The sequence below is a fragment of the Oncorhynchus tshawytscha genome, linkage group LG03 (assembly GCF_018296145.1).
Source record: "Oncorhynchus tshawytscha isolate Ot180627B linkage group LG03, Otsh_v2.0, whole genome shotgun sequence".
NCBI lineage: Eukaryota > Metazoa > Chordata > Actinopteri > Salmoniformes > Salmonidae > Oncorhynchus > Oncorhynchus tshawytscha.
In genome coordinates, this window is record NC_056431.1 from 41126022 (window position 1) to 41141862 (window position 15841).

The following is a 15841-nucleotide window of genomic DNA, read 5'->3' on the forward strand; positions in this document are numbered from 1 at the left end:
GTCGTTTCAATGATGTCCCGGTGTGTTAGTCCCGTTGACTTCACATGTACACGGCTAATCCCAATTTTTCTGACCGTCAGTAACTCACAGGTCTTTTAACAAGAGACGTTACACCGAGGGCACCACTGAGACCGCACGCGTCTTCTGAACAACCAACGTTATCCGAACTCTCATATAATGGATGAACGAATCTGGACTCGCTAGGCTTCTTCTCTTAGGAAACACACAGGCCAGTTTGTGTCCCCTAAAATGGCACCCGATTCCCTATAGAATGTCGCCGAGTGCACATCTTTGACCAGAGCTCTATGGGCCCTGTTCCAAAGTAGTACACTTTATAGGATATGTGGGTGCTAGCGCCTATGTACAAGGGCCTGTGGGGTTAGTGTTAGTACTTCTGTCAAGCAATTGTGCTATCAGATGGAAGATACTATAGGAGACTAAGGCTATGTGTGTGTTTCCCAAATGACACCCTATATAGTGCACTGGTTTTGAAATGTAGTACAATATAGGGAATAGGGTGCCATTCGGGACCCATACAGTGCCTTCAGAAAGTATTCATACCCCTTGACTCATTCCACATTTTGTGTTACAGCCGGAATTCAAAATGGATTAAATATATATATATATATTTTTATCTCACCTATCTACACACAATACCCCATCTAAAACATCTAATTTACATAAGTATTCACACCCCTGGGTCAATACATGTTAGAATTTCCTTCTGGGTATGTCTCTATGAGCATTGCACTCCTGGATTGTACAATATTTGCACATTGTTCTTTAAAAAATTCTTCAAGCTCTGTCAAGTTGGCTGTTGATCATTGTTTGACAGCCATTTTCAAGTCTTGCCTTAGATTTTCAAGCTTAGCTCTATTCTGTTTCTTTGTAGCCTAAAAAAAAAACTCCCTAGTCCTTGCCGGTGACAAGCATACCCATAACATGATGCAGCCACCACCATGCTTGAACATATGAAGAGTGGTACTAGGTGGATGTGTTGTGTTGGATTTTTTATTCTGTACAGGCTTCCTTGTTTTAACTCTGTTGTTTTAGGTGAGTATTGTGGAGTAACTACAATGTTATTGATCCATCCTCAGTTTTCTCCTATCACAGCCATTCAATTATGTAACTGTTTTAAAGTCATCATTGGCCTCATGGTGAAATCCCTGAGGTTTCCTTCCTCTCCGGCAACTGAGTTAGGAAGGACTCCTGTATCTTTGTAGTGACTGGGTGTATTGATACAGCATCCAAAGTGTAATTAATAATGCTCAAAGGGATATTCAATGTCTGCTTTTTTTTTTTACCAATAGGTGCCATTTTAACAAGGCATTGGAAAACCTCCCTGGTCTTGGTGGTTGAATCTGTATTTGAAATTCACTGTTCGACAGAGGGACCGACCTTACAGATAACTATATGTGTGGGTGACAGAAATTAGGCAGTCGTTCAAACATCATGTTAAACACTATTTTTGCACATAGTGAGTCCATGCAAATTATTATGTGACTTGTTTAGCACATTTTCACTCTTGCACTTATTTAGGCTTTGCCATAACAAAGGGGTTGAATATGTATTACACTCAAAACATTTCAGCTTTTCATTTGTTATTGATTTGTACAAATTTCCAAAAAAACATAATCCCACGTTTACATGATGGGGCATTGTGTGTAGATCAGTGACACACAACCTTAATGTGATCCATTTTAAATTCAGGCTGCAGCACAACAAAATGTGGAACAAATGGAGGGGCGTGAATACTTTCTGAAGGAACTGTGTGTGAATGGCAGCTGTATGAACTTAACTAGGCGACGGTGAGAGCTGATGTTGACTGGTGTTCTGTCCCGGCCTTCCTCCTCTAGTCTCCTGCTCTGTGCTCCAGTCTTCAGCAGCAGCAGGCAGGTCTACACAGTACACAGTGTGGCTCACGGTGCTATCTGATAGCTCTAGCTCGCCCCACCCCCCTAGCCTTACCTCAACACCTCCTCCCCCCCTCCCCTCCCTCCACTACCTGCCACACACGAGTGCGCAGCTAAGCTGTAGTCCAGTGTGTGGAGGCGTTGAAGGGGAGATGCTACTACCTCTGTTGTGGTCTTACTGTAGACATTTCTGTTCCCATTTAGAGCAAATGGCTTTTTATACCGGCATTGTTCCTGGCCCCCTCTGATTATTGCTTTTCGTATGTCTCCTTGAGCAGGCTATATGCGGCGGGTAGTTGTGCAAGTAGTAGCTGGCTACAACCAAACCCTTCTTATGTATAAACTAATACGATGTTATCTGTACTGTTATTCCTTAGTTACCTCCTGACACAGGCTGACAAGTCAAGGTAATTAACATTAGAGTTATCAGTATTTATTCCTATTTCCAATGTACAGCACCTTTGCCTTGTCACATTTGTATCCCTCCCAAGTCAATCATTGTGTGTCACTTTTCTGATGTCATGTTGAATTTACATGTCTTTTCCTTAAAAACTCACGGCAAACTCGAAGGACACCGAGCTCTTTGAAATGCCCAAAGTATTCGCAAGGACGATGGTACGTCTTCTGGTTCGCCCAGGGTTACCTAGAAATATTCTAGTTTGTAGTTGTGTTTGTTGTGATTTCGACTATAGGCACGTCCCAAATGGCACCCTATTCCCTATGTGGTGCACTACTTCTGACCAGAGCCCAATGTAAAGTATTGCACTATATCGGAATTGAGGTGCCATTTGGGACTCCGCCTTAGACTATGCTGTTTATTAGATTTAGTGTTGAAGTAACGTCCATGAAAACATAGTTTGGAAGGCCTTTGAGGATCTTTTATGGGTTCTAAGTCGGTGCACCACAAGGCCTGTCAAAGCAAGTCCACCGCGCCTACATTGAATCAGGGTGATCGACTGTCTTTTCACTCATAGTCCTGTCACCACACGTCATTCCGTCTGTGTGGTTACGAAGCAGAGGACGCGTCCCAAATGGCACCCTGGTCCCTATGTAGCGCACTGCTTTTGACCAGGGACCTATAGTCCGCTATTTGGGACGTGTCCACGCCGAAGTCTCTTTCCCTCAAATGAGTGTCGTTCTACCATCCGTTTCCGCTGCCTGGTTGCAGGCAGGCTGAGTGCTGGAGGTAGTTTTCTGTAAAATCGCAGTTCTTTTGGAACACCGCCGCCCGTCGCCGGCTACATGTGAGGCGATGTTCCAATTCTGTCACCGGTCTCGTGAAGCAGCGAGCGCGTTTATGTGAGGAAACTTGTTTTGCACTACGTAGGCGCCACATGCACCTAAATAGAACAAAGAGCACACATAAACACACACACACACACAAAGACAAAGTCACTCATACACACACCCCGCACAATGTTTTGCTATTTTTCCTTTACTACACGCAAACGTCATAACTGCTTGCTTGCTGCTGAATAGCTCTCATTCATGGAACCAGTGAGAAGCATCAGACCATGAAGACTACAGCCAGTATGTGATTTGATTGATTTGATGATTTGTCCTTATTTACCCTCATCATAAATCCTTATCAAAGCTTAGTCACACTGTCTCAGCCTCTCACACACACACACACACACACACACACACACACACACACACACACACACACACACACACACACACACACACACACACTGAAGACGGATTCAGAGCTTCAAGGCGTCAGTGCTGACATGAATCAGTGTGTGTGTGTGTGTGTGTGTGTGTGTGTGTGTGTGTGTGTGTGTGTGTGTGTGTGTGTGTGTGTGTGTGTGTGTGTGTGTGTGTGTGTGTGTGTGTGTGTGTGTGCATGGGTCGGCTGAAGGCACCTTTTCCCAGAACCATGGCTGGTGGATAAAGTCTTATGACATGCAGGGCTGGAAATAATCAGTCTTATGTCCCTGGCTGGACTGAGCTGTACTGGGCTGTGTTCTGTGGCGCACACACACACACACACACACACACACACACACCAGCGATGTGCTACTCAAGCGCTCTCCTTTCACTGGGAGAAAGGGGTCAGGAGAAAGGCCCTCTTTCGCTAACGTTTTGTCTCCACAAAGCCGGCCTGATCACCTCCATGCATGCAAATGACTTGCCTCCATTGTACTAGTTGTAAGTGATATTTTTGTGCAGGATAGTTAAATGAAAACAATCACACGGTCTCCCCTCTGGCCTCTGAGTAAGGGAGTGGATTACACAGCTCTTTGTGTGTCCATGTAACATGCCATGGAGTTGGATGTCTACTTTGAAAACGACGGGGTGCAAGAATGGTACGTGTGCTGCTACGGTTCACCGATGGCATCTGTCTTCTTGTTTACCCAGTCGCGTGTCTCTTTGTCGGTATGAATTCGGAGATGCCTTCTGCTGTGAAGACGCTCCTGTGTCCTTGTGTTTCAGTTGCAACGCGTTGCCGAGCCGGAGAACTCTGAAGAACTCCCGGCTGGTCTGTAAGAAGGACGACGTTCACGTTTGCATCATGTGCCTGCGAGCCATCATGAACTACCAGGTGAGAGTCCGGTCCCCGGGCTAACCCAGCACATAGGCTGCGTCCCAAATGGAACCCTGTTCCCTAGCTTTGGTCAAAAGTAGTGCCCACGTGTAGGGAACAGGGTGCCATGTGGGACGTAAAATGGAGGGTTGAAGCGCACACGCACCCGCCCTCATCCATCATCGGCCCAATTCAGTTTGTCGTCTACCATGTTTTCCGCAGCACATTATGTCTCAAGTTTCTCTTTGTTACGTAAAAGGAGTCACTCCCTGTTTATTAAACGAGATCTCTCTCTTTTTCTCTCCCTCCATCCCTCTCTTGCTCCATCCATTTTTGACGACCCAGTACGGCTTCAACATGGTGATGTCCCACCCGCACGCTGTGAATGAAATTGCACTAAGTCTGAACAATAAGAATCCCAGGTGAGATGGAAGCGTTGTGTCTGGTGTTAAACAGCTCCTCCACTTAGTGATACACGTCCACTATCTATAAAGCGCATCAAAGTATTAGTGCTGATCTAGGATCAGGTCCCCCCCCCCCTCGGTCTATATTATCGCATTCATGAGGATCTAAAATGCACAACTGGTTGTAGATCAGCACTCCTGACTCCTACTCTGAGACGCTTCACGAATACAGGCCCTTCCCTCCCCTTATTGCTGCACCTGCTCTTTCAGCGTCTAAATTGTGTGCGAAGCCAAGCATCCAGCACTAACTAATTCCTCCAGCCAGACAGACAGCCAGCTCAGGGCACCGCTGGCACACTGCTAAACACCGGCAGCTGCACAGAGCACCAGGCGACAGGAGGCGCCTTTTTTACTCGGGGGGGTGTTGTTTATTGAAGTGTGTGTATGTGTGAACTTGTGTGAACACCAACCCCTGTGTGAGTGTATGCGTGTGTGTTGGTGCTGGGTTGAAAGGGGGTTTGCCGAGCTGTCTCGAATCGTCTGTCAAATAACACCTCTACCGTAGTCTGTGACCCAGGCAGAGAATTCCTCCAGGATTACAGTGGAATGAAAAATATTTTTAAAAAAATAATAGAATAGAAGATAATATCATATTTGGACTTTTAATGAATGAGCTGACGGTACTTTTCTTCCATCACCCGTAGGGATTATGGCTGAGGGATTCACTCTGTAATATACGCTTCACTTAATCCTCTCGATTAAATCAACAGACCTGCTTATCATATATTACATGTTCAGATATTAGGTAGACATTTTTAGATCCAGTCACGTGATCTGATAAAAACACATGATGTTACCTCGGATGAACCTTGGTAGTGCGTACGGCCCAGAACGTCACTGGGGCAAAGCGTTCCTGCCATCCCGGACCTACAGTCTTATGAAAAAGTTTGAGCACCCCTCTGAGGCTGCGTAGTAATTTACTCTGTCGTCACAGAAAATGATCGCAGGTGGCATGCCATTCATTTTCGAATGAAAGCTGAGTACTGGGGTATTGTCCAGACAAATATTTTTAGTGTAGCAATATTAAGTTGAATGAAATTAAATCAGATGTGAAATATAGGCTATGAAAAAATGTGGGCACCCTTGTCATTCTGTTGATTTGAATACCTGTGAATACTTGATTCATTGGAACACACAATTGGTTCGGTGAGCTCATTAAGCCTTGAACTTCATAGACAAGTGCATCCAATCATGAGAAAAGGTATTTAAGGTGGCCAATTGCAAGTTGTTTTTCTCTTTGACTCTCCTCTGAAGAGTGGCTACATGGGGGCCTCAAAACAACTCTCAAATGACCTGAAAACAAAGATTGTTCAACATTATGGTTTAGAGGAAGGCTACAAAAAGCTATCGCTGAGATTTAAGCTGTCAGTGTCCACTGTGAGGAACATAGTGAGGAAATGGAAGACCACAGGCTCAGTTCTTGTTAAGGCCAGAAGTGGCAGGCCAAGTAAAATATCGGAGAGGCGAAGGATGGTGAGAACGGTCAAAAACAGCCCACAGACCACCTCCAAAGACCTACAACATCATCTTGCTGCAGATGGCTTCACTGTGCATCGTTCAACAATTCAGCGCACTTTGCACAAGGTGAAACTGTATGGGAGAGTGATGCGGAAGAAGCCTTTTCTGTACACACGCCACAAACAGAGTCGCTTGAGGAATGCAAACGCACATTTGGACAAGCCAGCTTCATTTTGGAATAAGGTGCTGTGGACTCCAACAAAGATGGAGTTATTTGGTCATAACAAAGGACGTTATGCATGGCAGCAAAAGAACACAGCGTTCCAAAAAAAAACACTTGCTACCCACAGCAAAATTTGGTGGAGGTTCCATCATGCTGTGGGGCTGTGTGGCCGGTGCCGGTACTGGGAATCTTGTTAAAGTTGAGGGTCGCAATGGATTCCACTCAATATCAGCAGATTCTTGGGAATCATTTTGAAGAATCAGTCACAAAGTTGAAGTTACACCGGGGCTGGATATTTCAACAAGACAACGACCCAAAAGACTGCTCAAAATCTACCCGGGCATTTATGCAGAGGAACAAGTACAATGTTCTGGAATGGCCATCCCAGTCCAAAGACCTGAATATCATTGAGAATCTGTGGGATGATTTGAAGCGGGTTGTCCATGCTCAGCAACCATCAAACCTAACTGAACTGGAGATGTTTGGTAAGGAGGAATGGTCCAAAATACCTTCATCCAGAATCCAGACACTCATTAGAGGCTATGGGAAGCGTCTAGAGGCTGAAACTTTAGCAAAAGGAGGCTCTACTAAATATTGATGTGATTTTTCTATTGGGTTGCCCAAATTTATGCACCTGTCTAATTTTGTTTTGATGCATTTTGCACATTTCCTGTTAATCCAATAAACCTAATTTCACGACTGAAATATTACTGTGTCCATCAGTTATTTGATAGATCAAAATGAAATTGCTGATCCAAACACCCAATTATTTATAAATGGAAATCATGGAAATTGTCAGGGGTGCCCAAACTTTTTCATACGACTGTATATACTAGGTGGTGTCAGGGGCAGGCCCAAAGTCATAGACTGTTCCCTCTGCTACCCCACGGTAAGTGGTACCGCAGCGCCAAGTCTAGGTCCAAAAGGCTCCTTAACAGCTTCTACCTCAAGCCATAAAACAGCTGAACAATTAATCAAATGGCCACCCGGACTATTTGCATTGACCCCCCCCCCTTTATTTTTACACTGCTGATACTCACTGTTTATTATCCCCTACCTACAAATGACCTTGACTACCCTGTACCCCCGCACATTGACCCGGTACCGCCTGTATGTAGCCTCATTATTGTTATTTTATTTTGTATTATTACTATTACTATTTACATTTTTTTTCTATTTTATTAAAACTGCATTGTTGGTTAGGGGCTCGTAAGTAAGCATTTCACGGTAAGGGTCTACACCTGTTGTATTCGGCGCATGTGACAAATACAATTTGATTTGACGGCACCCTACTCCCTTCATAGTGCACTACTATTGACCAGGGTCCATGGCGCTCTGGTACAAACTAGTGCACTAGAAAGGGTATAGGGTGCCATTTGGGATCCAACCGTTATGTAACCTTGTGGCAGAAATGATGGGTCGGTGTTGGCAGTGGCGCCGCATTACGTTAACCGTTCCTTCTCTTCTTCTTCTCCTTTCCCAGAACCAAAGCTCTGGTGTTGGAGCTGCTGGCCGCCGTGTGTCTCGTGAGGGGGGGACACGAAATCATTCTCTCTGCGTTCGACAACTTCAAGGAGGTGCGGTATGGGGGACGCACGGAGCAAGCGGATAATGCTGTGCTATTGTGTCTAAGCAGTGGAATTTGACATAGTTGACGCCGTGAGTCGTGTGGTAGGAGGATATTATCGAGGGGCGCAGCGCCGGCTGTATCAAAGCCTTTAGACATGTCGCTTCGCAATCTCTCAGACAGAAATGGCAGCTCACTGGCCTCTCAGGCCCACAGAGAAATCAGTTCTGTGTTTTGTTAGTGATTTTACAGGCCCTTCAAAGATGTATTCAGTACAGCCTGATCAGGGGGCTGTATGTATCTCAGAGTAAGAGTGCTGATCCAGGATCAGGTCGCCCTGTCCATGTAATCTTCAGTTCATTACGATCTAAAAGGGAGAGCATATGCTAGATCATCGCTCATACCCTGTGTTGTATGCAGTGAATTGTGTATTTGATCTCCTCTAGAAAGGAGGGGAGTAAGGTGGAGTCTGGGGTGGCCTGGCATCTCTACAGCAGTCCCAGTTTCTAGGCTGGCTCGGGGAACTTGGGCCGACTGCAGTTAATGCAATATTTACACCCAGAATGAAATATTGAGCATTACAGTCTATTGCATTTCACTGTTATTAGAGGTGGAATATCAACTTCTATTGCTCAGAGCTGCTCACCCATAAGCAGAAGGTAGAGACATAGCCATGTGTGCCACTGCATCTATTCAAGTCAATGGATAGCGATTGACCCTTCACAATAGATGTGGTTAGAGGGGTCAATGTCGATAAAACAAAGGAGCTGATCGTGGACTTCAGGAAACAGCAGAGGGAGCATGCCCCTATCCGGATGACGGGACCGCAGTGGACAGCTTCAAGTTCCTCGGCGTACACATCACTGACGATCTGAAATGGTCCACCCACACAGGCAGTGTGGTGAAGAAGGCGCAACAGCGCCTCAGCAACCTCAGGAGGCTGAAGAAATTTGGGTGGGCACCTAAAACCCTCACAATTGAGAGCATCCTGTCGGACTGTATCACCGTCTGGTACGGCAATTGCACCGCCCGCAACCGCAGTGCTCTCCAGAGGGTGGTACGGTCTGCCCGAAAGGAACACCAGGGGAAAACGACCTGCCCTCCAGGACACCGACAGCACCCGATGTCACAGGAAGGCCAAAAAGATCATCAAGGACAACAACCACCCGAGCCACTGCCTGTTCACCCCACTATCATCCAGAAGGCGAGGTCAGTGCAGGTGCATCAAAGCTGGGACCGACAGACTGAAAGACAGCTTCTACCTCAAGGCCATCAGACAGTTAAACAGCCACCATTACGCTGCTTCCACCCGGTTACGTAACTCTGCACCTTAGAGGCTGCTGCCCCATATACATAGACTTGAAGTCACTGGCCACTTTAATAATGGAACACTAGTCACTTTAATAATTTTGCTTTACTCATGTCATATGTATATACTGTATTCTATTCTACTGTATTTAGTCTATGCCACTCCGACATTGCTCATCCTAATGTTTATATATTCCTTAATTCCATTATTTTAATTTTTAGGTTGTGTGTATTGTTATGTATTGTTAGATATTACTGCACTGTTGGAGCTAGAAACACAAGCATTTCACTACACCCGCAATAACATCTGCTAAACATGTGTATGTGACAAATAACAATTGTATTTGATTTAGATTATCTTGTTGTTTGGCAGTGTCATATAAATTGTAATATAAAAACAGTGTTTTCTTGTTCAGCTTTTTGTGTTTTGTGCAAAGAACTGATACAATCCGAGTGTTATGTTGGCTTGCTTAAGTTGAAATCGAGCTCTCCCTCTTTGAGGAGGCTTGTTGTGGGGGGGTTCTTGACTCCCCGCTCCGTGGGCTAGAAGGGGTTGTTTGAGTGGGGGGCAGGGTGCAGTCTGGGGCACAGAGCATTGTGTATGAAGGCTGCGCTTATGCACTCCAATCCCATCTCTTCCCCTCTCTCCTCCTCATCTCCTTGACTCTTCATCTCTCCCCTGTCTGTCTCCCCTTCCCTGGCTCTGAGCACCGTCTGAACTATAGAGCTGCATCCCTCTCTCTCTTCTCCTCCCACCCTCTCTCTTTCTCTCTCCCTCTCACCCCTCCCTCCCTCTCTCTCGCTCTTCTCTCCTCCCCCTCCCTCTCTCTCAGAGACGTAGATATGGTAATCGCAGTGGGAGAAATGAGGTCGCGTGTGTTTAAGAACTATGTCAGGGGCTCCGCTTCATATTTTAGCAGGGAGGGAGCCAGAGTGATGGGAGGGAGTGAGGAGACAGTACATGGGTATGACAGAAACATTTCCTTTCTCAACCTGAGGTAATATGTATGTTGCGTTGCAACGTACAAGGCTTGCTTCCCAAATGGCATCCTATTTTATTACAATAACAAAATGAACGATTGATTGTTTCTCTGGCAGGTGTGTGCTGAGACGCAGCGGTTCGAGAGGCTGATGGAACACTTCAAGGACATGGACAACAACATCGACTTTATGGTACACGACATTTCCACTGGACTAGCTATCGATTGCTAGGCTACATCGTATCCTGAAATCACAGACCCTGTCGCTTGCCATTGAATTAATTCTATCAGTAGCCAACCACGCGCGCGGAATCCTCGCCAACTCAGTTTGTTTTGCCGCAGAGTTCCTACTAATATGTTTGAATAGAAATGGATGAGGCAGCATGCTGTGTGGTGTGTGTCAACAAAATACATGCTTTTTCTAAATGTGCCACACTGCCTCCGCTCCGAGGCTCCCCATTGGTCCGTGTGTGCATGAGAGTCCAACCAGTCACAAGTCAACTCTGAGCCATTTGGTAGCGGGCCAGTCATTTGACACAAGCACGAAAGCAAACAGATTTGTCAGACGGGGCCTGGCGTCTCTCACACAGTCGACTCTGAGCTTCTTAAGGAAGTCCATTAAGACAGTATTAGCAAGGAGAATGCACTGACACGGTGACACTCCACTGCGCACATTAGACTGAGGAGGTCGTGTCCCAAGTGGGACCCTAATTCCCTGGTCAAAAGTAGGGCACTGCGTAGGGATTTGGCTGCCATTTGGGACACGGCCTGACGTGACTCCCTTTATCTGACCATTTAACAAGACGGATGCAGCCAGATCATTTCCATGCACACACTTATTTACAGGCCCTGGAGTCTGTGCATGAGTCCCAAACAGCACCCTATTCTCTTTAAAGAGCACTACTTTTCACCGGGGCCAATGGGGCTCCGGTCAACAGTAGTGCACTATATAGGGAGTAGTGTACCATTTGAGACGTACGCTACATGCGTCCCCTGTAAATGCATTGGATGCTTTTGGTTTCGCTTGGTGTGAAATTCACTCTGTATGCTTTTCTTAATGTTTGCCGGTGCCTGTAGGTGGCGTGTATGCAGTTCATCAACATCGTGGTCCACTCGGTAGAGGACATGAACTTCCGGGTTCACCTGCAGTACGACTTCACCAAGCTCTGTCTGGACACCTACCTGGATGTAAGTCCTCTGCGTAAATAGCCAAGTTATCGGCACTCTTTGTGTGTATTTATTCCTCGTTATTATTTTTCTACTATTTTGTGGAGTAAGCATTTCGCTGTCAGTCCACACCTGTCGTTTTTCGAAGCACGTGACAAACACAGTTTGATTTGATCTGAGGTAGACGTACAGTAGATTTATAGACCGCAAATATATAAAGAAGCTGTTGGGTATATGGTAACAACATGGATCTACGCGTCATAGGCGTTTCGCTGACTCTTCCTCTCGCCTCTCCCGTCTGTCTGTGTAGAAGCTGAAGCACACGGAGAGTGACAAGCTGTCGGTGCAGATCCAGGCCTACCTGGACAACGTGTTTGACGTGGGCGCCTTGCTGGAGGACGCCGAGACCAAGAACGCCGCGCTGGAGCGCGTGGAGGAGCTGGAGGAGAACATGTCACATGTGAGAGGACACGACAACCACGCGCAGACTTCCTGTCTCCATCCCTTGACTGCTCGTGACGCTCTGCAGTGACTCTTGCCACCCCACATTTGACACTTTTCACTAACTCACTCCACCCGTCCCTACTTTCTGAATCCTCAATTGCTCTTTCACCACTTCAGTCCCATCTCTTCGCCCCCCTATAAGAACCCAGTCTGCCCTCTTCTAGTGACTGTATCTAGTCTGTTTTGACGTACTGACTACTATTTGATGCCGTACAGATGTCAGCGTGCTGCGCTGCACAGCAGTGTCGGGGAGGGATCTGACAGCATGTACAGTGTGCCTTTAAATCTGTCACACCGGCTTTCCATCACATGCCTCTCTCTCAAAGGCCCTTTAGATTAGTCTCATGCTTTCAGTTAGCAGTCGTCAACACACACACACACACACACACACACACACACACACACTCAGACAGAGAGACACACACACTGCCCAATGGCCTCTGGGCCTCCTAGCCTAACTCTAGAAAAGTCCACATTTTTGTTCAGATCAGGGTGTCCACAAACTCCAGAGGAAGGGCATTTGACATGAATGCTTTGATGGCTAATGTTTCCTTAGAGTGTCACAGCACATGGCTGATGTCAAATGATGCATGATTTGCACCCACACACACCTTCTATGTAATACACCCCTGTGTGATATGACCTGCATACATGTGTGTTAAGGACTACAACCACTTTCATTGGGTTGTGACTAGTGATGAGCACCAGTATCGATCATTCGATATGATATTGTTGAGCAAGCCATATCGGGATACCGGTGTATCCGTCCCGTTAGCCTACACTGTTATGTATAAAAGTGTACATGGCTGTTCCTGCATGCACAACACCCTCACACAGTTCTCTGTGTGTCCATGCCACGTTGAACCTTGACCTTTGCTCTCCCAGATGACGGAGAAGCTGCAGGACACAGAGAACGAGGCCATGTCCAAGATCGTGGAGCTGGAGAAACAGCTGATGACGCGCAACAAGGAGCTCGACTCGATCCGGGTGAGACTCACTCCCCTACAACTCACCCCCATGGCCTAAATCAACGGGGGGGGGGTGAATAACACTATTAGACAGACACAGGTCGATCATTCTCAATGCCTGTTTGTATCGAGCTTCTAAGGAGTGCTGATCTAGGATCAGGTCCACCCCGTCTGAGCGATCTTATTTATTGTGATCTAAAAGGCTAAACTGATCCCTATACTGTGAGTCAGCGCTCCTACTCTGAGATGCCTTCATATAGTAAACCGCCCCCTGGTCTGCGTACATACATTGACATCTCCGTTCCCCGTCACCCAGGAGGTGTACAAGGACGCCAACTCACAGGTGCACACGCTGCGGCGGATGGTGAAGGAGAAGGACGAGGCCATCCAGAGGCAGTGCAACCTGGAGAAGAAGATCCACGAGCTGGAGAAGCAGGGCACCATGACGATCCAGAAGAAGGGCGACGGGGACAACCTGCCCTCGCCGCCCGCCCCCGGGGGCCCGCTGGTGGCTGGCGTGCCAGGGGTCTATAACGGGGGCACGGTCAGCCCGATGGGGTCGAACGAGGTCCCGGGGATGCCCGCGCCGCCCCCTCCTCCTCCCCCACCGCTTGTGCCTGGGACGGGTAGGTGGAGTTCTAGACCAATCCCGTCCAGGTTTACTGTTTAGTCCCAGACGGTAGCTAAACAGTCTGGATTGCTAGTTTCACAACACGCCCTTACATTTTTTGCTGTTCTGGCATTTGAGTTGTGACAAACAGACGCGGAGGCAGATCTGGAGAAAGATAGCCGAGAGAGTGAGCGGGAGGGAGGGAGGGAGCACTTGGCATGTTGTCCTCTCAATTCCACGCTTTGTTTCTCTCTTTCTCATTCTCTTTCTCTTTTTTTGTCTCTCTCTCTCTCTCTCTCATTCCCTCTTCTCTATTTCTTTCCCTCTCTTCCAGTGCCAAATGGGCCTTTGGCTGGTCCCGCCGCTCCTCCCCCCCGCCCCCTCCTCCCCCGCCTCCCCCGGCCCCATGGAGGTGTCTGCTCCCCTGCCCCCGCCTCCACCCCCATGGCCCCCCACTCCCGGGCTGTGGATCCCCCACCGTCATCTTCAATTCAGGGTTAGCAGGTAAGGTCCTCACACTCAGACGCCGCCCACATGAGAGACTGCCTCTGCGTCTCAAATGGCACCCTATTCCCTTTGTGGTGCACTGCATAGGGAATAGGGTGCCATTTGAGACACTCACTATGTGTGTGGATGTGGATGAATCAGACAATGGAAGATGTGTTTTCATGATAGGCTTTCGTTCTGTCGATGTGTGCTGGCGGTGTCGGCTATCAGCGATCTCAATGACAACCCTCTTTCGATGCATTTATGAGCGGTCATTATCAAGTGTTCTCAGCCCTTATCACAATAGGTCACTGAAAGGACACCCGTGTGCTCTCCATTGCTTCTAAATTCACTGTCTACGTCGACACCGTGTCGCCTCATTGACTGAGCAGTCTGTCTGTTTGTGTGGGTATGACTGACAGCAGTAGAACAGGAGCCAAGCCTCCTGAGATCCTCTAGGCCTTTTCTACCCTGCTTTTCCTACTGTCACAGCAGTCCTCCTTGATCAGTGTGTCCGATGCTGTTTACTCGAAGCTATTTCAAGCTGCTTGACTTCCTGGATATCAGGGCCATCTGGACACTGGGCAGCCATGGGTGACTCAGAGCTGATGGGACAGCAAGTCCCTGACTGGCCTCCTCCTTAACCGGTCACTCACCTCCCTAACCTATCACTGCAGCCTTTGACCAGTTGATACAGAGTTGCAATGTAGCACAAGATCGTTACAGAATTTGACCGGTCACTATGAATAGAATATGTGACTCTTGTCTAAAGAATCTACCATGTAGTATGACAGTAATAGCATTAGTACACGTTGCAGTATAAAGCTTGTTTTGAACACACAAAGGAATGGTTGGTTTGGTCTAGTGGGGATATATTATTTGACTAATCTCTCTTTCTCTCTTCAAAATGGAAGCACAATATTATTTTGTTCTCAATGATTTCTCTGGTTGTTTTCTCTCTACTTTTGTTTTCTGCAAACCAGAGGGGCCCATCAAACTGTTCTGTAGGTTTTCTCTGTCATGTGGTTGTGTTTTACCCCCCCCGAGTATTTGGAAATTGTATTTTTAGTCTCAACCTCAAATGTGAAGATGGACGCACACGCACGCAAGAAAGCACAGACACACACACAACACACACACACACACACACACACACACACACACACAGAAGAACAAGGTTCACGTAAAGAGATGGCCACTCATGCCCTAGGCACTACATTGATATTCTTTTAGTCTAGCCAAGAATGAAATTGGACTCTTTGTTTCATGCATTCTCTTTGAATTCGCTGACAACTGTTGGCAAACTCCCCCCCAAATATTCTTTACTTTTCACTGCTGGACTGTAGAAGTCTTGGGCACACCAAAATATGAAACAACAGTCTCCCCACAAAACGTGGACCACAGTACATGGACACCTGGTAACAGTCATTTGTCAACATTACGGGATCCTGAAATGCTGGTCCTTAGCCTGCTAAATGTAATGGGACGAGACAAGGTACAGTCTGACTTAGTCTTGACAGTTGTGATGGGAAAGCACTGAAAATGCTACATTTCCAACTCCTGCATGGTCTCCCTGTTGTACTGTAACGTGTGTGTGTGTTTTTTTGTGTGATGTCTGTTGTTGTATGCTGAAACACATTGACGTGCCGCTGCAGGCAGGCTG

General features: G+C 47.0%; 1 protein-coding gene across 2 annotated transcripts in view; it reads left to right on the forward strand.

Moving 5' to 3' along the window:
• Window positions 1–15841, forward strand: part of LOC112234153 (formin-like protein 2) — a 76195-nt gene that overhangs the window by 51073 nt on the left and 9281 nt on the right. The window contains exons 7-16 of one of the 2 annotated variants that reach the window (XM_042315996.1): window positions 2291–2320; window positions 4353–4461; window positions 4789–4865; window positions 8072–8165; window positions 10562–10636; window positions 11521–11631; window positions 11921–12070; window positions 13000–13101; window positions 13399–13693; window positions 14062–14196. In XM_042315996.1, the coding sequence (XP_042171930.1) occupies window positions 2291–2320; window positions 4353–4461; window positions 4789–4865; window positions 8072–8165; window positions 10562–10636; window positions 11521–11631; window positions 11921–12070; window positions 13000–13101; window positions 13399–13693; window positions 14062–14196 (1178 nt within the window). The remainder of the gene's footprint in view (window positions 1–2290; window positions 2321–4352; window positions 4462–4788; window positions 4866–8071; window positions 8166–10561; window positions 10637–11520; window positions 11632–11920; window positions 12071–12999; window positions 13102–13398; window positions 13694–14061; window positions 14197–15841) is intronic. The other variant, XM_042315987.1, reaches the window with a different exon arrangement.